This window comes from Scyliorhinus canicula, chromosome 8 (assembly GCF_902713615.1).
Source record: "Scyliorhinus canicula chromosome 8, sScyCan1.1, whole genome shotgun sequence".
Taxonomy (NCBI): Eukaryota; Metazoa; Chordata; class Chondrichthyes; order Carcharhiniformes; family Scyliorhinidae; genus Scyliorhinus; species Scyliorhinus canicula.
The window spans coordinates 129,396,404-129,419,921 of NC_052153.1; the positions used below are offsets into that span (position 1 = coordinate 129,396,404).

At 45.7% G+C, this 23,518-nt stretch overlaps 1 protein-coding gene across 1 annotated transcript in view; it reads left to right on the top strand.

The window, feature by feature from the left end:
• The window catches only part of ell2 (elongation factor for RNA polymerase II 2), a 213,132-nt gene that overhangs the window by 128,693 nt on the left and 60,921 nt on the right, over positions 1-23,518 (top strand). The window contains 1 exon segment of the mRNA XM_038805237.1: positions 23,298-23,422. Coding sequence (XP_038661165.1) covers positions 23,298-23,422 — 125 coding nt within the window.

Here is a 23,518-nt window from a genome sequence, read left to right on the forward strand (position 1 = left end):
GGCTCCTGTCCCTGACCACTGAATAATATAAGATAGTTAATCTAAGAAGTGCGACTGCCTCCTGAAATACAGTATCCAGGCAACAGAATACCGAGTTATCATAGAATTTACAGTGCAGAAGGAGGCCATTCGACCCATCGAGTCTGCACCGGCTCTTGGAAAGAGCACCGTACCCAAGCCCCCACCTCCTCCCCATAACCCCAGTAACCGCACCCAACACTAAGGGCAATTTAGCATGACCAGTCCACCTAACCTGCACATCTTTGGACTATGGGAGGAAACCGGAGCACCCAGAGGAAACCCACGCACACACGGGGAGAACATGCAGACTCCGCACAGACAATGACCCAAGCCGGGAATCTAACCTGGGACCTTGGAGCTGTGAAGCAATTGTGCTAACCACTATTCTACCGTGATGCCCTATAACTAACTATCATAAACTCCTGTCCTCAATAGCCTTGTAGTCCTACTGATCATGTAGCTTAAAACTCCTATCCCCTCCAGAATCTTTGATTCTGTGATTCTCTCTGACACACGCTAAACTCTCCTCTTTTTTTTTCTGTGTCCCTGGACCAATATAGCGAGGCAACAGTAATGGTTTTGCTACTTTGTGTTTTTATCCCCGTAATCACGAAACCTTTAACCCAGTTGTAATACTTCATTAAAAATGTATGTATGCATTTGTTATCTGAAACATTAGACACTTCAACTAGCTTATACTAAAACTTGTTTACCCAGGTGCTCTTACTCATGTAGCAAAGAAAAGACTGTGGTAGATTTGTGGTTCAACCTGATTTTTATTACTGAACCTTATTACCCAAACTCTATTCAAAAACAATTCTTAATTCTTGCTCAGACTTATCAACAGTACCGTCTGTCTGAGACTCTTGATACCTGTGCTGTTGACCTTGGCCAGTCTGCTCAGTTGGGTACGACTCTTTGTCTCCACTGAGCTCCGTCAATTCCGATGACCGTGACTCTGAACTGAGGGTCTTTGTCGTGAAGGTTGGTCTTGCACGTCCTCTTCCATCATCGGTTGGGAGGGTGGATTGCCGATTCCATATATGGAAAATGCCAGGAGCCCTCTAGGTGTCCATGTTGCCCTTCTATATATGGTAACTGAGGTGCAGTTGAGTCTGGCTGATACTGGAACTGAGGTGGCAGAGAGTCTGGCCAAAACTGGCAAATACACAAAGTATGTATATTCAATTATTATTCACAATTATTCCCCGCTCCCACATGCCCTTTATATACCTAGCTGATCAAAAATCTAATTCAGCCTTGAATATATTCAAAGACTCGGCCTCCACTGCGCCCTTGCTCTCTTTCTCTGAGGAAGAGAATTCCACAGACTAATGACTCTCTGATTCTTCTTCTATCAATCTTAAAATGGGAGACTTCTAATTTTCCGAATGGAATGTCCTAATTTTAAAACTCTGTCCTCTGAGCATCCATGCTTTCGATACCCATTGGAGTTTAGATAAATGGCTATCAGCCTTAACTGTTCAACCTTTCTTCATAGGATAAGCCCTTCATCCAAGAAATCAGTCAAGCGAACCTTCTTTGCACTGCTTCCAATGCAATTCTATGCTTTCTTAAGGAGACCAAAACTGTAATGCTCCAGAGGTAGGTTTCACTGATGCTATGTGCAGCTTCCTACTTTTATACTTAATTCCTCCTGCAAAAAAAACACCAACATTCCATTTGTGTTCCTAATTACTTGCTCCATCTGCATTGTGACACATGTACCAGGACACCCAGATCCCTCTTCTACTGGAGAGTTCTGCGGTTTCTCCACTCAAATGGTATGTTTTTAAAAATTCTTCCTGCCAAAGTGGACAAGTTTACATTTTGTCGTATTATACTTCTGCCAAATTTTTGCCCAGTGTCTTAACTATCTAAATCCCTCTGTAGATTTTATCCTTTTGACAAGTTACTTTCCTACCTATCTTTCTTTAAAATTCATTTGCAGCTGTCACTGGTCGCATTTATTGCCCATTCCTAGTTGCCCTTCAGAAGATAATGGTGGGTTGCCTCCTTGAACCACTGCAGTTCTTGAGGTGTAGGTACACCCACTATGCTGTTAGGTAGGGACTTCCAGGATGTTTGCACTGGCTGCATTTGAGTGCTATACTGAGAATTTGGTGACTGAGGGACATTAAGGGAGTAGGGAAATTCCTGGGAATCACCGACTCATTTGTCTTACGTCTGTGGTGAGCAAAATATTGGAAAGGATTCTGAGAGATAGGATTTATGATTATTTAGAAAAACATAGTTTGATTAAAGATATTCAGCATGGCTTTGTGAGGGGCAGGTCATGCCTCACAAGCCTCATTGAATTCTTTCAGGATGTGACGAGACACATTGATGAAGGTTGGGCAGTGGATGTGTATATGGATTCAGTAAGGCATTTGATAAGGTTCCTCATTGCAGGATCATTCAGAAAGTTAGGGGGCATGGGGTACAAGGAAATCTGGCCGTCTGGATACAGAATTGGCTGGCCGAAAGAAGACAGCGAGTGGTAGTGGATGGAAATTATTCCGCCTGGAGGTCGGTGACCAGTGGTGTCCTGCAAGGATCTGTTCTGGGACCTCTGCTCTTTGTGGTTTTGAGAAATGACTTGGATGAGGAAGAGGAAGTGTTTGCTAGAGCTGTTGGGGAGGGTTTAAACTAATGTGGCAGGGGATGGGAACCGATGCAGGAAGTTGGAAGGAAGTAAGGGGGAAGTGTAAGGCAGAGAAGCCATAGTCAAAAATCAGAAAAGGCGACAGTACAAGGTACAGTGACTGAGGGGAGCTCAGTGAATAGGCCCAGTAATACTAAAAGGAATAAAACGGGAAGTAAAAACATTAATGGTAAGCTACGCAGCAGGTTGTTACATGAAGATATGGGTTCAATGACAAGGAAAATTAGGAGAAAAGTTAAGAGGAAATATAAACTTGAGAGGTTACTGATCGAGGTGTTAAGATTTAAAACAGAGGTAAGAAAGCCAACATAATTGTACTTTACCTGAATGCTCGTAGTATTCGGAATAAGGTAAATGAGTTGATGGCGCAAATCATCGTGAATGACTATGATTTAGTGGCCATTACTGAAACATGGTTAAAGAAAGGATGGTCACTACTGCGAGTTAAATATCCAAGGGTATCAAACTATTCGGAAGGACAGAGTGGATGGCAAGGGAGGTGGTGTAGCTCTGTTATTTATGGATGACATCCGGGCAATAGTAAGGGATGACATCGGTGCTATGGAGGATGAGGTTGAATCCATTTGGGTGGAAATCAGGAATAGTAAGGCGAAAAAGTCACTGATAGGAGTAGTCTATAGGCCACCAAATAGTAACATTATGGTGGGGCAGGCAATAAACAAATAAATAACGGATGCATGTAGAAATGGTACAGCAGTTATCATGGGGGATTTTAATCTACATGTCGATTGGTTTAACCAGGTCGGTCAAGGCAGCCTTGAGGAGGAGTTCATAGAATGTATCTGCGATAGTTTCCTAGAACAGTATGTAATGGAACGTACGAGGGAACAAGCAGTCCTAGATCTTGTCCTGTGTAATGAGACAGGATTGATTCATGAGCCAATGGATGTGGTATATCTGGATTTCCAGAAAGCCTTTGACAAGGTGCCACACAAAAGGTTGCTACATAAGATAAAGATGCATGGTATTAAGGGTAAAGTAGTAGCATGGATAGAGGATTGATTATTAATAGAAAGCAAAGAGTGGGGATTAATGGGTGTTTCTCTGGTTGGCAATCAGTAGCTAGTGGTGTCCCTCAGGGATCCGTATTGGAACCACAATTGTTCACAATTTGCATAGATGATTTGGAGTTGGGGACCAAGTGCAGAGGATACTGGAAGTCTGCAGAGGGATTTGGATAGGTTAAGTGAATGGGCTAGGGTCTGGCAGATGGAATACAACGTTGACAAATGTGAGGATTTCCATTTTGGTAGGAATAACAACAAACGGGATTATTATTTAAATGATAAAATATTAAAACATGTTGCTGTGCAGAGAGACCTGGGTATGCTAGTGCATGAGTCGCAAGAAGTTGGTTTACAGGTGCAACAGGTGATTAAGAAGGCAAATGGAATGTTGTCCTTCATTGCTAGAGGGATGGGGTTTAAGACTAGGGAGGTTAACCTGCAATTGTATACGGTGTTAGTGAGGCGACGCCTGGAGTATTGTGTTCAGTTTTGTTCTCCTTACTTGAGAAAGGACGTACTGGCACTGGGGGGTGTGCAGAGGAGATTCACTAGGTTAATCCCAGAGCTGAAGGGGTTAGATTACGAGGAGAGGTTGAGTGGACTGGGTCTGTACTCGTTGGAATTTAATTTAGAAGGCTGAGGGGGATCTTGTAGACACATATATAAAATTATGAAGGGAATAGATAGGATAGATGCAGGCAAGTTGTTTCCACTGGCGGGTGAAAGCAGAACTAGGGGGCATAGCCTCAAATTAAGGGGAAGTAGATTTAGGACTGAGTTTAGGAGGAACTTCTTCACCCAAAGAGTTGTGAACCTATGGAATTCCTTGCCCAGTGAAGCAGTAGAGGCTGCTTCATTAAATGTTTTTAAGATAAAGGTAGATAGTTTTTTGAAGAATAAAGGGATTAAGGATTATGGTGTTTGGGCCGGAAAGTGGAGCTGAGTCCACAAAAGATCAGCCATGGTCTCAGTGAATGGCGGAGCAGGCTCGAGGGGCCAGATGGCCTACTCCTGCTCCCAGTTCTTATGTTACAACAGGACATTGACAGGATGCAGAGCTGGGCTGAGACGTGGCAGATGGAATTCAACCTTGATAAAAGTGAAGTGATTCATTTTGGAGGGCCAAATTTGAATGCTGAATACAGGGTTAAAGGCAGGATTCTTGGAAGTGTGGAGGAACTGAGGGATTTTGGGGTCCACATACATAGATCCCTCAAAGTTGCCACCCAGCTGGAGAGGGTTGTTGAGGCATATGGTGTGTTGACTTTTATTAACAGGGAGATTGAGTTTAAGAGCCGCGGGGTATTGCTGAAGTTTTATAAAACCCTAGTTAGACCACACTTGGAATATTGAGTCCAGTTCAAGTCGCCTCATTATAGGAAGGGTGTGGATGCTTTGAGAGAGTGCAGAGGAGATTTACCAGGATGCTGCCTGGACTGGAGGGCATGTCTTATGAAGAAAGGTTGAGGGAGCTAGGGGTTTTCTCACGGGAGCACAGAAGGCAGAGAGGTGACTTGATAGAGGTGTACAAGGTGATGAGAGGCGTGGATAGCCAGAGACTTTTCCCCAGGGTGGAAAAGGCTGTCACGAGGGGACATAATTTTAAGGTGATTGGAGGAAGGTCTAGAGGACATGTCAGAGGTAGGTTCTTTACAGGAGAGTGGTGGGTATGTGGAATGCACTGCCAGCAGAGGTGGTGGAGTCAGTGTCATTAGGGACATTTAAGAGACTCTTAGACAAGTACATGGACAGCAGTAAATTGAAGGGGGGTGTAGGTTAGGTTGATCTTCGATTAGGATAAATGGTCGGCACAACATCGTGGGCTGAAGGGCCTGTGCTGTTCTATGTTGCCCCAGTGACAGTAAGGGAACGACTTGGAGGGGAACCTCCAGGTGGTGGAGTTCCCAGGTATCTGCTGTACTTGTCCTTCTAGATGGTAGTGGTCATGGGTTTGGAAGCTGCCACTGTTCGTTGATCCTGGATGGTATCGAGCTGCTTAAATATTGTTGGAGCTGCACTCATCCAGGCAAGTGGAAAGTATTCCTTGCGCTCCTGACTTGTGCCTTGTAGATGGTGGACAAGCGTGAGTTCATTGCCGTAGGATTTCTCGCCTTTGACCTGTCCTGGTAACCACAGTATTAATGTGGCTAGTCCAGTTCAGTTGCTGATCAATGGTAACCCCCAGGATTTTGATTGTGGGGGATTCAGCGATGGTAATAACATTGAATGTCAAGGGGCGGTGGTTAGATCATACCTTGTAGCAAATGGTCATTGCCTGGCACTTATGTGGTGGGAATGTAACTTGCCACTTGTCAGCCTAAACCTGGATATTGTCCAAGTCTTGCTGCATTTGGACATGGACTGCTTCATTATCTGAGGAGTTGTGAACGGTGTTGAACATTGTGCGGTCTTCCACAAACACTACCCTGAGGAACTCTGCAGTGATGTCCTGGAGCTGAGATGATTGACCTCCAACCACCACAACCATTTTCCTTTTTGCCTGATATGACTTCAACCAGCGGAGAGTTTTCCACTGATTCCCGTTGACTTCAGTTTGGTTAGGGCACCTTGATGATGCCACATTCAGTCAAATGCTGCCTTAATTTCAACGGCGCTCTCACCTCACCTGTCATTAGCAAGTTTAGCTACCATAGCATTACTTGAGGGCAAGGCAGAATGCAAAGTGTTGAGATGTAGCTCATACAATTAAACAAAATATGACAATACCACTTGGTTTGCCTTCCCTACTTGGAAGTGGTGTAAATCTTGTACAGTATTTGCCAAGTCATAGCTGCCATAGTGTAACTGTATATCATATAAACATTCAATGCCAACGGACCTGGTTTTGGCTATGTATGGAAGTGTTGGAGGAGAGGTTTTGGAAACTGCAGTATAATGTAGCCTTTTCTGACTTCAGGACAACTGTTCCTATGCTGCTACCGCGAGGTCAACATACAGTCAAGTATTTTACGTAGTTTATTTATAACCAGAGTAGTTTGGTTTACTTTAGAAGCCAAACTTTATATCTAATGCACTAATGTTGTCGAATAATTACGGGCTGAGTTGGAGGTGTGAGAAGAGCAAGATCTAGGACTGTCCATGGCGCACGTCATGTGCATACACCTCACATGTACATTTGTGCTTGCTTTTTAACCATGTCCTGAGGATATATACATTAAAATTTAGTCCACTGTACTGCAAATAGAAATCGAGTCCAAGTGCAGTGTTAAAATGAAGCAGGGTTGAAGATTGAGTGAGCTTGAGCATGTGGTAAGCCATTTGCTTGCTGGGACTGAGAAACTTATCTCTGGGGATAGGAAACTTTTTTTAACGATTGGGCAAACATTCAGGATTTAAAAATATCTAGGACAGGGTGTTGCGGGGAGGGTTTTGGGAGATCATCTAGAATTGGAGCAGAATTGCATTATCAGGGTGGCTTTAAATGCTCTACAAAGTACAGTGGATCACCGAGGAACAACAGTTGGTTTGAGGCTATATTTATTGATTTGTGTTTAGCTGAAGCTGGAGGCTTTTAGAACATGAAATGATGGTTGCTTTTCTAACTTGGGTATATAGAAACCCTACTTCCAACTGGTGCAGATTATTTCCATAAGAGAAAACAAATGTACCTACCCAAAGGGTGTAGGAATGCATGTTACCTCTCAAAACTGTGCTGGTGCTGATTCTTTGGAGCAAACATTAGTATGTTTATTATATGTCCCTGTTAGCTCTGAAAATGGAATTTGCTGAAGCCAGAGCCTGATGGAGCAGTTTTAAATGCACCTTTCTATGAAATGTCACTCCATTCATCGGCTCTAAATATATACAATAGGTATTTATGCCTTGACTTTAATGTAGAAAATGATTAATAGTGCATTAAAGTTGTAGTAGAGTAATTATTTTAACTGGTTACTAAAATGTTACTGACTTTGATCGTGGATTTGTTTTATGAATTATTTCAGAGGTGTGGAAACAGTAAGGTGGTGCACGGATTTATCCAGCAGGCCTTGTGCAGGAATTCACTCATGTCTGTCAATTTACATTGGCTGTCTCTGTTTTAGAAGTATATTCTCTGCAGGTATCTCTTTCTATGCCCACTTGCAGTAAAATTACTAAATGCTTAATGGCCCTCATCACTCTGATGGGACGAGGATTAGACAAACCGTTCCTTGTTGTATCTGGCTAAAACAGTCTTTGTTGTGACATCCAAAACCTAGTTTTTGTTTTTAATATACAATCTTCCATGCCTGTAGCCTGCCTTCTCAAACAGTGCATGACTTCACTTTGTTGAAGGCAAGTCATGTTTAAATAATATGATTTGAGTTTTTTGATAAGTAACAGAGAGTGTTAATGAAGAAAGTGCATGATGTCTATTTGGGCATCCAAAAGTAACGGAGAGGGTTAATGAGGAGAGTGCATGATGTCCATGTAGGCTTCAAAAAGGCCTTTGAGTAAATGCCACAAAATAGGTTTGCCAGTAAAGTTGAAACGACTGTTAGAATTCGAGATATCAATCAATTAACCCACTAGCCTCTTATTCTCATTCTGAAATATTCAAAGTGATGACCCTTATTGGTGATGGTGACAATTTGTATAAGTAAGATTTGATGCATAATGGGTGAGCAGCAGTATCAAAGCGTAACAGGATTACTATTACACCCTGGGTGGAAGTGTGATCTCCACCTAACTACTCCCTGTGCATGCCCAGGTACTACTCCATTAGTCAATGCAACACTTAACCTCTGCATTTCAAATCCTCTCCTCTCAGTTACTTTAACCCTGGATGTATCACCAGCAGGAATAAAATAGTTCATTGTAAAATAAAGTGTAACAATGAAATTAAAGAAAAGTACAGTCAATCATCAATCAGTCAATCAGGGGCTGGTTTAGCACACTGGGATAAATCGCTGGCTTTTAAAGCAGACCAAGGCAGGCCAGCAGCACGGTTCAATTCCCGTACCAGCCTCCCTGAACAGGCGCCGGAATGTGGCGACTAGGGGCTTTTCACAGTAACTTAATTGAAGCCTACTCGTGACAATAAGCGATTTTCATTTCATTTCATAAATGTTTTTATTAATTAGTAAGAAAGCCCAATGTAAGGATTCCCCTGGAATCTTGCAGATTAAATAAAAAGGAACTGTGACACCATGAATACAAATTAGCCAAGTGACCAAAAATGGCGTAGTGGTGAATTTTTGGACCGGAATAAGGCAATTGTGTTCTCCACTGATTAATACTAGGGCTCCTGTTTTTCTTGGTCTACATTTTTTTTTTTAAATAAACAATTTTATTGAGGTAGTTTTTGGCTTTATAAACAGTTACAGACATCATCAGAAAGAAAGCAAAAAAGGCAAAAATGTGCAAACATCCACGTACTTTCAATACTTCCATCGTAACATATTGCACAAGCCCGCTCCCCTCCCGGTACTACCTGCCATATTTTCCCTCCTACTCTACTCTATCCCCCTCCCCCCCACCCCCCTGCTGACGCTCACTCTCCCGCAAAGAAGTCAATAAATGGTTGCCACCTCCGGGTGAACCCCTGCACAGATCCCCTCAAGGCGAACTTGATTTTGTTCCATCCCCAGGAAACTCGACATGTCCGCAAGCCACCACTCAGTCTTCGGGGGCTTTGAGTCCCTCCACGCCAATAATATTAGTCGCCGGGCTATCAGGGAAGCAAAGGACAACATATCGGCCTCTTTCTCCCCCTGGACTCCCGGGTCTTCCGAAACCCCAAAAATTGCCACCCCTGGACTCATCACCACCCTTGTTTTTAGCACCTGGGACATGACCCCCGCAAATCCCTCCCAGTACCCCCTCAGCTTAGGGCATGCCCAAAATATGTGAACATGGTTCGCTGGCCCTCCCGCGCACCTAGCGCATTTGTCCTCTATCCCGAAAAATTTGCTCATCCGAGCCACCGTCATATGGGCCCGGTGAACGACCTTAAATTGGATCAGCCCAAGCCTAGCACATGTTGCAGTCGAATTTACCCGACTCAGGGCCTCTGCCCACAGCCTATCCTCCATTTCCCGCCTAGCTCCTCCTCCCATTTAAGTTTCAGTTCCTCTGTCTGGGACCCTTCCTCCCTCATGAGCACCTTATATATACCCGAGACTCTGCCCTCCCCTTCTTCCCTCCTAGAGACTATTCTGTCGAGGATCCCCATTGGCGGGAGGCGCAGGAAAGATGGGACCTGTCTATGAACAAAGTCCCGCAACTGTAGGTATCTAAAATCATTTCCCCTTACCAACCCAAATTTCTCCTCCAAGCTCCTCAAACTCGCTAAGCTCCCTTCCAGGAACATATCACCCACCCTTCCCGCCCCTGCTCGCCGCCATACTCTGAACCCCCCATCCATACTGCCGGGGGCAAACCAATTGTTGTCGCAGATTGGCGCCCAGACAGACGCCCCCATCTCCCCCACATGCCTCCTCCACTGGCCCCATATCCGCAGGGTCGCCACCACTACCGGGCTGGTGGTGTACTTGGCCGGCGGCAGCGGTAGAGGAGCAGTGACCAGGGCTTCCAAGCTGGAGCCCCTGCACGAAGCCGCCTCCACCCGCTCCCAAATAGACCCCGTACCCACCATCCACTTCCTTATCATAGCGATGTTGGCCGCCCAGTAATAATTGATCAGACTCGGCAAAGCCAGCCCTCCCTCGCTGCTGTTCCTCTCCAACATCGCCGCCTTCACCCGCGGGGATTTTCCCGCCCAGACAAAGCTCATGATCAGCCCGTTAACTCTTTTGAAGGAGGAGTGTGGGATAAAGATCGGGAGGCACTGAAAATAAACAAAAATAGAGGGAAGATTGTCATCTTTACAGTCTGCACGCTCCCTGCCAGCGACAGCGGGAGTGCATCCCATCTCCGAAACTCTCCCTTCATTTGCTCCACCACCCTGGCCAAATTTAACTTATGCAGCCTGCCCCAGTCTTGTGCCACCTGGATTCCCAAATACCGGAAATTTTCCTCAACCAGCCTAAATGGTAGCCCCCTCAATCTGTTCTCCTGGCCCCTTGCCTGTACTACAAACATTTCACTCTTGACCGTATTTAATTTGTATCCTGAGAACTGGCCGAACTTCCTCAGCATTCCCAGTATAGTTCCCATCCCGGCCACTGGGTCCGACACGTACAGGAGCAGGTCGTCTGCATAAAGAGAAACCCTGTGTTCAACCCCGCCCCTCACCATCCCCTTCCAACCCTCTGCGGCTCTCAGTGCAATCGCCAGCGGCTCTATGGCCAGCGCAAACAGCAGCGGGGAGAGCGGGCAGCTCTGTCTGGTCCCTCGGTACAACCTAAAGTACTCCGACACTTCTCTGTTGGTCCTGACGCTGCCCCTCGGGGCCTGATATAATAATTTGATCCAATCCACCAATCCCTCCCCGAACCCAAACCGTCCGAGCACCTACCATCGATAGTCCCACTCCCAAAGGCCTTCTCGGTGTCCATTGCCACCACTACCTCCACCTCTCTACCCGCCGGGGGCATCATTATCACATTGAGCAATCTCCTCAGATTGGCCGCCAGATGCCTACCTTTCACGAACCCCGTTTGATCCTCCCCAATCACCTCCGGTACACAGTCCTCCATTCTACCCGCCAGTACCTTTGCCAGGAGCTTGGCGTCTACATTAATCGGAGATTGGCCTGTAGGACCCGCACGTCTCCGGGTCTTTACCCCGCTTCAATATCAGAGATATGGTGGCTTGTGACATTGTCGGCGGCAGGGTCCCTCTGTCCCTTGCCTCATTGAAAACCCTCGCCAAGACCGGGCCCACCAGCTCAGAGAACTTCCTATAAAACTCTACTGGGTATCCATCCGGCCCCGGGGACTTCCCCGACTGCATAGCCTTAAGGCCCCCCAATACCTCCTCTACTCTAATCGGGGCCCCCAGCTCTTCCACTCGCCCCCCACCAACTGTTGGGAATGTTAACCCGTCCAGAAACCTTTTCATCCCCTCCAGTTCTTCCGGCGGCTCCGAAGTATACAGCTTACGATAGAAGTCCCGGAATACCCTATTCAATTCTGCCGGGTCCTCCACTTTGCGCCCCCCCTCGTCCCTCACTCTACCTATTTCCCTGGCCGCCTCCCTCCTCCTGAGTTGCTGCACTAACAGTCTGCTAGCCTTTTCCCCATGCTCGAACACCACTCCCCTCGCCTTCCTAAGCTGTTCCACGGCCCTGCTCGTGGATAGTGCCCCCAGTTCCGCCTGTAGTCTCTGCCTCTCCCTGAGTAAAACCTCCCCCGGGGACTCCGCGTGCTCTTCATCTATCCGACCCATTTCCCTGACCAATCTATCCATCTCTGCCCGGTCTGCCTTGGCTCTGTGGGCCCCAATTGAAATCAGCTCCCCCCCGCACTACTGCCTTTAGCGCCTCCCACAAGGTCGCCGCTGAGACCTCCCCCGTGCCATTCACCTGCAGGTAATTTTTTATACATTTCCGAAGCCTCTCGCAGATCCCCTCCTCCGACAGCAGTCCCACATCTAGCCTCCATTGCGGGCGTTGATAGCTCGCTCCCCCGAACTGCAGGTCCACCCAATGCGGGGCATGGTCTGAAATGGTAATTGCTGAATATTCCATGTTCTTTACCTCCCCCATACAGTCCCTGCTTAGTACAAAGAAATCTATCCAGGAATATACTTTATGGACGTGCGAGTAAAACGAGTAGCCCCTTCCTGTTGGCTGTCTATCTCTCCAGGGGTCCACTGCCCCCATTTGCTCCATAAACCCTTTCAGCTCCCTTGCCATTGCTGAGAGTCTACCCGTTCTGGGACACGACCGATCCAAAGTCGGGTCAAGGACCATGTTAAAGTCCCCTCCCATTATTAGCCTGTGAGAATCCAAGTCCGGGATCTTCCCCAGCACTCTTTTAATGAAGTCCACGTCATCCCAGTTCGGGGCATATATATTCACCAGCACCACTCTTCTCCCCTCCAGTCTGCCCCGTACCATCAGGTATCTGCCCCCCCTGTCTGCGTATATGCCCTCTGCCTCAAATTGCACGCGCTTGTTAATCATGATTGCCACCCCTCTGGACTTCGAGTCCAAGTCCGAGTTGAAGACCTGGCTAATCCAGCCCTTCCTTAGCCTGGTCTGGTCCGACACTTTCAGATGTGTCTCCTGCAACATAATTACGTCCGCCCTCAGGGCCCGCAAGTGCGCGAACACCCGCACCCTCTTAACCGGCCCATTCAGTCCCTTGACGTTCCAGGTGATCAGCCTGGTCGGGGGGCACATCCCCCCCCCCCCCCCCCCCCCCCCCCCCCCCCCCCGCCGGTCAACCATAGCCTTTCTCGGGCTGGCCCCTGGCCCGTGCGTTGTGCCATTCCTGGCCCGCCCTTTGGCTGCCTCCACCCTCGACCTCCTTTCCAGAGCCTATTTCAAGTCCCTCTCCCGTCAGCAGAACAACCCCCCCCCCCTCCCCTAACCCCATCCCCCGATACCCCCACCCCTGCCACCTACTGGCTGTAACTTCTTTCCCCCCCCCCCCCCATCTGACTCCCTTGACTAGCCAATCTGCTAGCCCGGTGACTCAACACTCCAGCACCTTCCTGTCTCATTCCCATTGTTTCCCCGTCCTCCTCCCCACCCACTGGGGCAAGCCGGCTCCAGTGTCTTCCGCGAGCTGCACAAAAAGCACAAACCAGCCCAAACAGGAAAAAAAAACACAGAAAAAAGAGAAAAAGCACATAAATGTCCATGAACAAAGGAAAGAGTCTCAAATGTTCCACTTGGCCCCTTTGGCCCAGCAAACCATTGAGCAGCAGTCCAGGCACATTCGGCGTTCCTTCCCACAGAAATCCTCGGGGCCTCCTTTCGGGACCAGCCCCAGGTCCCTCACAAAATCCATCGCTTCTTCGGGCTCGGAAAAGTAGTGGTGTTGACCCTGGTGCGTGACCCATAGCCGAGCTGGGAACAGCAGACCAAACTTCACGTGCTTCTTGAACAGCACCTCCTTGACATTCTTAAAGGCTGCTCGCCGCCGAGCCACCACCTGGCTTAGGTCCTGATAAATGCGGAGAACACTGTTCCACGTGCTGCTCCTGGCGCTCTTTGCCCACTGCAGCACCCGCTCCTTGTCCACGAACCTGTGGAACTTAATCACCATCGGGCGGGGGGGGTCCGCCCGGCCGCCCCTGCCTTGCCTGCACTCTGTGTGCCCGCTCCAGCTCCAGCGGTCACGGAAAGGCTTCGGCCCCCATCAGCTGCTTCAGCAGGTCTGCTACAAACGCTGCAGCATCAGCTCCCTCAGCCCCCTCCGGGAGGCCGACCATCCTCAGATTGTTCCTGCGGACTCTATTCTCCAGCTTCTCCACTCTGTCCAGCAGTCTTCTCTGCCGCTCTTTCAGGCCGTCAACTTCTAGCGCTGCAACTGTTTGCGCATCCGCCTGCTCCTCCACCGCCTCTCCCAGCTCCTTAACTTTAACATCCTGGGCGTCCAGCCTCTGGTTCAGCTGATCCACCGCTTTCTGGATTGGGTCCAAGCTGTCCCGCTTCAGCGCTTCAAAACTGGACTTCATTACCTGGAGCATGTTATCCAGCGCCTGCTGGATTGCTGAGTCCGGGGTCCGTGTGTCCGCCATCTTAGGTCCCAGGTAATTTTCTTCAGGTCCTTGTCTCTGTCCCTTTTTCTCCTTCTTCTTCTGCCTTCTGGAATCCTGTTGTTCCATGTGCCGCAGCCCGCTCCTCAGCACCTTCGCTGCCGCCTTCCTTCGCCCAGCTCCTTAAATCTTACCTTCTGGGCATCTGAAGTGGGTCCAAGCTGTCCCGCCTCAGCAACTCCAAACTTTTTTTCCTTGTCCTGGAGGAAGGAAGGTCCGTGGGTCCGCCATCTTACCCTTCAGGTCAGTTTCCTCCTTGCCTCCTTCTCTCTCTCTCTCTCTTTCTTCCTCTACCTGCTGGCCTCCCACGATTCCATCCGCTGCAGCCCGCTCTCCTCTTCTTTCACGGCAGCCTTTTTGCCGCCCCGTGGTCCCGCTATCGCGGGGAATCAGCTGCAAAGCCCCGCCGGAGTGAGAGCCCGCCGAATGTGCGGCTCACTCGAACATCGCCGCCACCGGAAGTCCCTTTCTTGGTCTACATTAATGGCTTGGACTTTCCGCCGTATAATGACGCAAAACTTCGCAGGGCAGTGATGGACTTCAGGAGGAAATAAACAGGCAGGTGGGATGTGTGGTTATGTGGTAGATGAAATTTAATGCAGGAAAGTGTGAATTGATACATTTTGGTCAGAAGACTGAAGAGATGCAATATAAAATGAAAGTACAATTCTAAACCAGAGTCAAAGACCTAGGGCTTTATGAACACAAATCATTGAAAGTGCTGGGGTAGGTTGAGAAAGTGTTTCATAAGACATGTGGCGTCCTGGGCTTAAAAATAGAGGCATAGAGTATAAAAGCAAGGAAGTAATGATGAACCTTTAAACACTGATCTGGCTTCAACTGGAGTACCATGTTGAATTATAAGCACTGCATTTAAGGAAGGATGTGAAAGTTTTAGAGAGGACATAGAAAGGATTTAAGAGACCAATTCTAGGGCTGAATGTTTTTGATTATGTGCTTAGTTTGGAGAAGCTGGGTTATTTTCTGTTGGGGAAGAGAAGGTTGAGAAACTCTTAAGGTTAGAGGATAGACAGGGAAAGAGTAGGGCCCATAAGACAAAGGGGGGAAATCTGTGGGTGGAGGCAGAGGACATTGGTAGGGTGTTGAACGAATACTAGACACCTGTCTTCACCCAAGAGAATGAGGAGGCAGGTATGAAACTCGGGAGAGAGACAGAGGTTCTTGAACAAATTGATATAGGCAAGGTGTTGGCAGGCTTAAAAGTGGACAAATCTCCAGGGGAGTTTAATCCAGACAAATGTGAGGTAATGCATTTTGGTAGGTCTAACATGGAGGGGAAATATATAGTAAATGGCAAAACTCTTAGGAATATAGACAGTCAGAGAACTTGGCGTACGGTCCATAGATCTTTGAAAGTGGCAACACAAGTGGATAATGTAGCATATGGAATGTTTACCTTCATTGGATGGGGCATTGAGTGTAAAAACTGGCAAGCCGTGCTACAGTTGAATAGAACCTTGGTACAGTTGAATAGAACCTTGGTACGGCCGCACTTGGAATATTGCGCACAATTCTGGTCAGCACACTACCAGAAGGATGTGGAGGCTCTGGAGAGGGAATAGAGGAGGTTTACCAGGATGTTGCCTGACTTGGAAGATGTTAGCTATGCGGAGATATATTAAGGGCAGCACGGTGGCCTAGTGGTTAGCACAACCGCCTCACGGCGCTGAGGTCCCAGGTTCGATCCCGGCTCTGGGTCACTGTCCGTGTGGAGTTTGCACATTCTCCCCGTGTCTGCGTGGGTTTCGCCCCCACAACCCAAAAATGTGCAGAGTAGGTGGATTGGCCACGCTAAATTGCCCCTTAATTGGGAAAAAAAAAGCTATGCAGAGATGCTGTTTTCATTAGAACGACTGAGGTTGTGGGGCGACCTGATAGAGGTCTACAAGATTGAGGGGCATGGATAGAGTGGATGGGCAGGCACTCTTTCCCAGGGTGGAGGGGTCAGTCACCAGGGGTCATAGGTTTAAGGTTTGTGGGAAAAAGTTTAGAGGAGATGTGCAAAGCAGGTGTTTTTTTTTACAGAGGATGGTGCGTGCCTGGAACATGCTGCCAGGGGAGGTTGTGGAAGCAGATACATTAACGCCATTCAAAAGGCATCTCGACAAATACATGGATAGGATGGGTGTAGAACAGGAGTGGGCAAACTATGGCCCGCGGGCCACATGCGGCCCGCCAAAGGTCTTTATGCGGCCCACCAAGTCATTAAAAAAAAAAAAATTTTTTTTTAAAAATTATTTTTTTAAAAATTGTTTTAATTTTTTTTAAGGTTAATGGGGGCGGGCTGTTGGGTTACTTACTGGTATAGGGTGGATACGTTGACTTGAGTAGGGTGATCATTGCTCGGCACAACATCGAGGGCCGAAGGGCCTGTTCTGTGCTGTACTGTTCTATGTTCTATATGAGGCGCCCAGAATCATAACCGGGTGAAGTAATTATTTTACTTAATATACTATGTGGCCCTTTAAAATTGTGAATTTCTGAATGTGGCCCTTGCACGGAAAAGTTTGCCCACCCCTGGTGTAGAGGGATACAACACTAGGAAGTGCTGAGGGTTTTGGCCAAGGGTGATATCATGACCGGTGCAGGCCTGGAGAGCTGAAGGGCCTGTTCCTGTGCTGTATTGTTCTTTGACTGGATGAAGGTGTCCCAGGCTGCTGTGGGAGACAAGGGAGGAGATTGAAGGGGTTCTAACCCAGTTATTTACTTTCTCTCTGGCCACAGGGGAGGTGCCAGAGGACTGGAGAACAGCGAACGTGGTTCCACTATTTAAAAAGGGTTGTCGAGATAAGCCGAGGCACTACAGACAAGTGAGTCTCGTGTCCGTGATAGGGAAACTATTGGAGAAAATTCTGAATGAGAATCTTTATCTCCACTTGCAGAGGCAATCTTTGATTGGGGATAGTCAGCATGGCTCTGTCATAGGAAGGTCATGCCTAACAAACCTGATTGAATTTTTTGGGCATGTGACCAAGTGTGTAGATGAGGGTAGTGCAGTTGATATGGATTTCAGAAAAGCCTTTGACAAGATCCCACATGGGAGACATCTATGGAAAGCAAATGCACATGGGATACTGGATAATTTGATGAGGTCGATTCAAATATTGGCTTAGTTGTAGGAGATAGAGGGTGATGGCAGATGGCTGCATTAGTGACTGGAAGCCAGTGTCCAGTGGCATACCACAGGAATCTGTGCTGGGTCCCCTATTGTTTGTCATTTATATAAGGGACATAGATGACTACCTGGGGGGTAGGATCAGCAAGCTTGAGGGTGACACAAGATTGACTGGGGGTTGGGGGGGGGTCAACGGGTCAACGGTGAAGTAGAGTGTCTTGGGTTACAGGAAAATATAGACAGGATGGTCAAATGGGCGGAGAAGTGACAGATGCAATTTAACCCTGAAAAGTGTGAGTTGATGCACTTTGGAAGGAGTCATTTGACAAGTAAGTGTTCAGTGAATGGTATGACACACAAAGGGACCTTGACTTGTTTGTCCATTAATCTCTGAAGGCGGGAGGGCAGGTTAATGGAGTGGCATATGGGACGTTGCCTTTACCAATCAAGACACAGAATACAAAAGCAGGGAGGTCATGTTGGAGCTCTATAGAACTTTGGTGAGGCCATGCTGGAGTACTTGGTGCAATTCTGGCTGCCACATTGTAGGAAGGATGTGATTGCACTGGAGGGGGTGCAGAGGAGATTCACCAGAATGTTACCTTGGATGGAACAATAAAGTTATGAAGAGAGGTTGGATAGGCTTGGGTTGTTTTCACTGGAGCAGAGAAGACATGAAGGGTGACCTGATCGAGGTGTACACGACTATGAGAGGCATACACAGGTTGGATAGGGAGCAGCTGTTCCCGTTAGTTGAAGGGTCAGCCACGAGGGGACACAAGTTCCAGGTGAGGGGCAGGAGGTGTAGGGGGAATTTGAAGGAAAACCCAGAGTTTTTACCCAGAGTGTGGTGGTGGTCTGGAAGCGCTGCCTGGGAGGGTGGTGGAGACGTGTTGCCCCACGTCCTTTAAAAAGTACCTGGATGAGCACTTGGCATGTCAAAGCATTCAAGGCTATGGGCCAAATGCTGGCAAATGGGATTAGTTATGTAGGTCAGGTGTTTTTTACGTGTCGTTGCAGAATTGATAGGCCAAAGGGTGGACTCTGCACTGTATTTTTCTGTGATCTGTGAGAGGAGCTTTGATAGCAGTGCTCAAAATCAAGAAGGATCTTGGACAGAACTCATATAGAAACTTTCCAAATGCCGAAAGGTTTAGAACCACAGAGCACAGACTTCTGTGGATGGCAAAAGAACCAACAGTGACATGAGCAAAAGCAGTTTTTCACAGCAACTGGTTGCAATTTCCAATAAAATAGAAAATGCTGAAAATTGGTCTGACAGCATCTGTAGAGAGAGTACAGAGCTAATGTTTTTGAGTCTGGGTGATTCGATCAGCAATGGATTGCCTGAAGGGGTGGTGGAGGCAAATGTGATCATAACTTTCAAAGGGGAATTGGGGAAGCACCTAAAGAGGCAAAATTAACAGGACTGCGAGAAAAGGAGGGGGAGTGGGAACAACTAACTTTTTGCAGCAAGCTAGCTTGAGCTGGATGGCTGCCTTCTGTACCATATGCATATTCTGTGTGCAGATTGGTAACCACATTTGCCTAAGTAACTGGCTACACTTGGAATGTCTCAAAGTATGCTCTTTCCTATGGTAGGAGAGTCAAGTACACAGGAACATAGGTTTAAAGTAAGTGAGGAAAAGTTTAGAACAGATGTGCGAGGCATATTTTTTTTACACTCTGGTAAATATAGGGAACGTGCTGCCTGGGGAGGTGGTGGGAACAGGTAAGATAGGAGCATTTAAGGGGCATCTAGACAAATATATGAATAGGGTAGGAATGGAAGGATACGGACTCCAAGCATGCATACGGTTGTAGTTTAGGCAGGTACCATGGTCAGTGCAGGCTTGGAGGGCCAAAGGGCCGGTTCCTGTGCTGTATTGTTCTTTGTTCTTTATTTCATAACCAATTACATTTTAGTCTTTTTGATCTAAATTAGAATTTTGCAGGATTCTAAATCAGGCATATTTTACTATAGAAATTATAAAATCCTGATTCCTTTGATTCAACCAATTACAGGAGAAGGCAACCAGAAATAATTTATTTGTGGGGATAAATGCTTTGCCTATGCTTGCTTGGCGCTTCGAATGTTAGGGCTGAGATTGGAGTTTCCAATCATTTCTTGTGTGAAAAGCTTATTAAAATAACACAGCAGCTAAGCAAGTAGTGAGCACAATACTACACTAGTTATCAAACAGAGGAAGGCTTAAATTGGATAATTCTTGCACCGAAAGAGTTCTTTTTTCTAATTTACATAAGTGATTACTTGCTCTTCCATAGGGGGTGCACACTTGTCGAACAGGTGCCCGAGTGTGGCGACTAGGGGATTTTCACAGTAATTTAATTGCAGTGTTAATGTAAGCCACTTGTGACACTAATAAATATTATTATTATCATCATTATTATTCATGAAGATTGCAACTTTTTATTTCCTTGCTGAATTTGTCTGAACTAGGGTTACCAACTATGCACTGGACATTTCATCAAATGATTTCCTGGATCCAACCTCTTCGCCACCACACTATCGCTGTTGGTCATCAAACATACCTGCCTTGCAGAGCACTGCTTTCCCAAGCAATTGGAAAGCAAAATTACTTGATTACAATGCTTGACTTCCCGTTGGACAGCTTTTTTATACTATCTCCAATACTTTTATAGTGAAAACAAAAAATTCATGCACACTTTTTTTTAAATGTCCCTATGATTTATCTCCTGGATTATATCCTGGAGATCAATTGTTAGTTCCCAGAGGATTAACTCCTGCTCTGAACCATTGCAGTTCATTTGCCTTCCCTTGGAATAATTTCTGTACTAAATAGATGTTTTTTCATTTTGAGTATGGTTTTGATTAATTAGCTTATTTCCTAGGAATACCAATTCTCCTTCCTTAGCGATTACTTTTAAAGCCTTTTTCTACTACATTTCATCAGGAAGGAGCTGCGCTCCGAAAGCTAGTGATTCGAAACAAACTTGTTGGACTCTAACCTGCTGTTGTAAGACTTCTTACTGTGTCCACCCCAGTCCAGCGCTGGCATCTCCACATCATCTTAAATTAAGAGTATTCAGCATTGTTCAGCAAGTGCTACCCAATTGTGGAATCACCCTGTATACATTTTGTTTTTGCAAGTGTGACTGGTTGAGTACGGTCTGTACTCTGGCCATTATGAACAACCAAAGGAACATGTTGTTTGATTTGATCAGCAGTCATTGGGGCATATGGCCTAAGTACTTGGCACTGTAAGCACTCACATTCGTGCACTACATTGCACAATTATGTGGTAGGCAGAATACCTTTTTGATCAAGGTTGTGCAATCTTGCCTCCGAATTTAACCCTTTGAGCCCAGGTATAATCCTGGTAAATCCACACTGCACTCCCTTGGAGGCTAGCATATCTTTCCTAAAAGTGTGGTAACCTGAACCGATCAGTGTACTTCAAGTGTGATCCAAACAGGGCATGGATAGCTGAAGCATGATTTCTATTCCATTGTATTCTGACCCTCTAGGTCTAAGGACATTAACCCTTTTAGCTATTTTCTGTGCCTGTTCAAGACATTTTGTCTGACTTATATTCCTGGACTTTTGTTGTTTCCAGCTTTCCACCATTCAAATGCACCCTGTTCTGTCCTTTTTAGATTGAAGTGGATGACCTCACATTTGTTTACATTGAAATGTATTTGCCCAGTTTTGCCCATTCATTTAATCTGTCAGCATTTCTTTGTAATTTTACAATTATAATAATGCACATCTTTGTGTCATCAGCAAATTTGGAAATATGGGTTTTTGTTCCATCAAATAAGTCATTAAAAATCTTGTGACTAGTTGAGGCCCCAACATAGATCCTTGTAGGATGCCACTATAACATCCTGCCAATTAGAGTGCCTGCCCATTATTTGTATCCTCCACAATTCCACAAACTTCAACTTTAGCTCTTATGAGGGACTTTACCTTCTTCAAGTCCATATAAATAACATTCGTAGACATTCCCAAAGAAATACAATGTTGTTGGTTGTTATCTGTTAGTATTTGCACTTCAGCATATTGTCTATTTATTTGAACTCCTGGGTGTTTGTGTTCTACCACAATGCTTGGTGTCTTTCCATGTGTATACACTCATTCCTTATTTTTCTTAAAATGTGTTTCGCCACACTTACCAAATTAAATTGCAAATGTCAGGTCAGCCAATTCTGACGTCCTTGCTATTTTCGAATTTGTCAAGTTTTGTGTCACAATTTCTCTACTGTTACCTATACCCAAGTCCTAATCATATATCAGGAATAAAAGTGGACCTAGCACTGACTCCTGAGTTACACAAATTACTGTCTGAGCAGCACCATTTACTCTGACTTTGTTTGCTGTATACGTCAGCTTAAATGTTCATCCATGCTGTTGCATTTTGTTGTACCATTAACCTGCATTTTTCTGTCAAGCCTCTTGTGCGACAGCTTATTGAGCGTTTTCTGAAAATCCATAGGCCTACTATAATCCACCATCTATTCAGTCAGGCACAAACAAAAGATTTATTAAAGTTCTCAAGAGATGACTTACCTTTAATAAATCTGTGATGGTTAACCCACATACTTTTAATGCTCACTAATTTTATTACGACTTATGGGTTATGAGTTTAATGTGGAGATTGGCAAGAGATATTACAATATGATCCTGACAATGTCATTCAACCCAAAGAGATGACGAATTGGAAAAGCTATAATTTCTCAGGTGCCACACTTGGCCCACATAAGAATTTAATTTTACAATTCATACCATATGCAGAGACAGCTGCAATAAATATATTTTATTGCAAAGACAAGATGCAAGTAACTGAACCCAAACAAGACCAATTTTTCAATTCATCCTATAGCTTGGACCCCCAACAACTAGTCTTTCCCACTCCCACCCCAACTTGCCTAATACCAGCTCACCCAGTAAAAGCTATGGGGCTACCTGCTTGGCACAAATAAAGTAGCAGCAGGACAGGATGTGCACTAAGGGTCTCAATAGGCCCAGAACGTTTGGGTGCAGGCAAAAAGAACAGCAGAGAGGCCACCCCATGCATTTTACAAGCCTGCCTCCTTCAGGTGAGCCTAAAATCCGCCCCCTGGTTTCTGATTCTTTGTTAGCTAATGGGGATTTTTAAAATAAACTTTTCCCTTCAGCAATAAATGATAGAGTTCAAAAATATAAAATAATTCACAAATGATGTGTATTTTTAGGAACTCCATTTACACTTGAGCATGACCAGTTTGTTGTTGAGCTTTTCTTAAATACAAAAGTTTATTGATAAAGGAGCTTTTAAAACTAAACTCGTTTAGAACTAGTATAACATAACTTAATTTTCTTTTAAATTCCTTAAAAGTTTTGACTTTATGTAGCACTGTTGTACATCTGAATGTACTTCACCTTTAAGTAAGCAGACATGAGGGATTTCGTGAACAACCATAAGATGATTGGCAAATTACCTAATCATGTTAATTAAGGGAAGGAAATAGCTGGAATGTCGAGTGAACTCCTGTTCTTGAAATAGCCTAATAAAATCTGCCTGAACTATTGGACAGGTGCATTTTACTTCAACCACAAAGCCTATGTACTGCAACAGGCTGTCGGCTTAACTTTATTATCCGGTCTTGGAGTGGACATAAGCTCATGACTTTCTTGGCAGAAGGGGTGCTAATAGCTTTATCAAACTGATCATTTTAATTTTTTTACTTTTCATTAAATGGATGCTCAAAGTCAATCAGGCTAATATTTTCGCATTTCCCTACTTTTATTTTGTTAGATACAGTTAATCTAGAATGACCATTCCCATTGGTATAAAAGTTTGCTTTCTTATAGGTGGCTAATATAAACTCAAAAGACAACTCCTATACTGTGAAGGATTTTGTGTATAAGGAGGTTCAGCGGGACTGGCCTGGTTACTCGGAAGAGGATCGGCAATTGTTTGACAGAGTGGTTTCCAGGTAAATTGAATTCATTTTGTCCTAGTTTTTTTTAAAGGAAAGGTAAAATGCGCATTATCCAATCTTTGCAACTGTAGAGTCATTAATTAGTTCTGA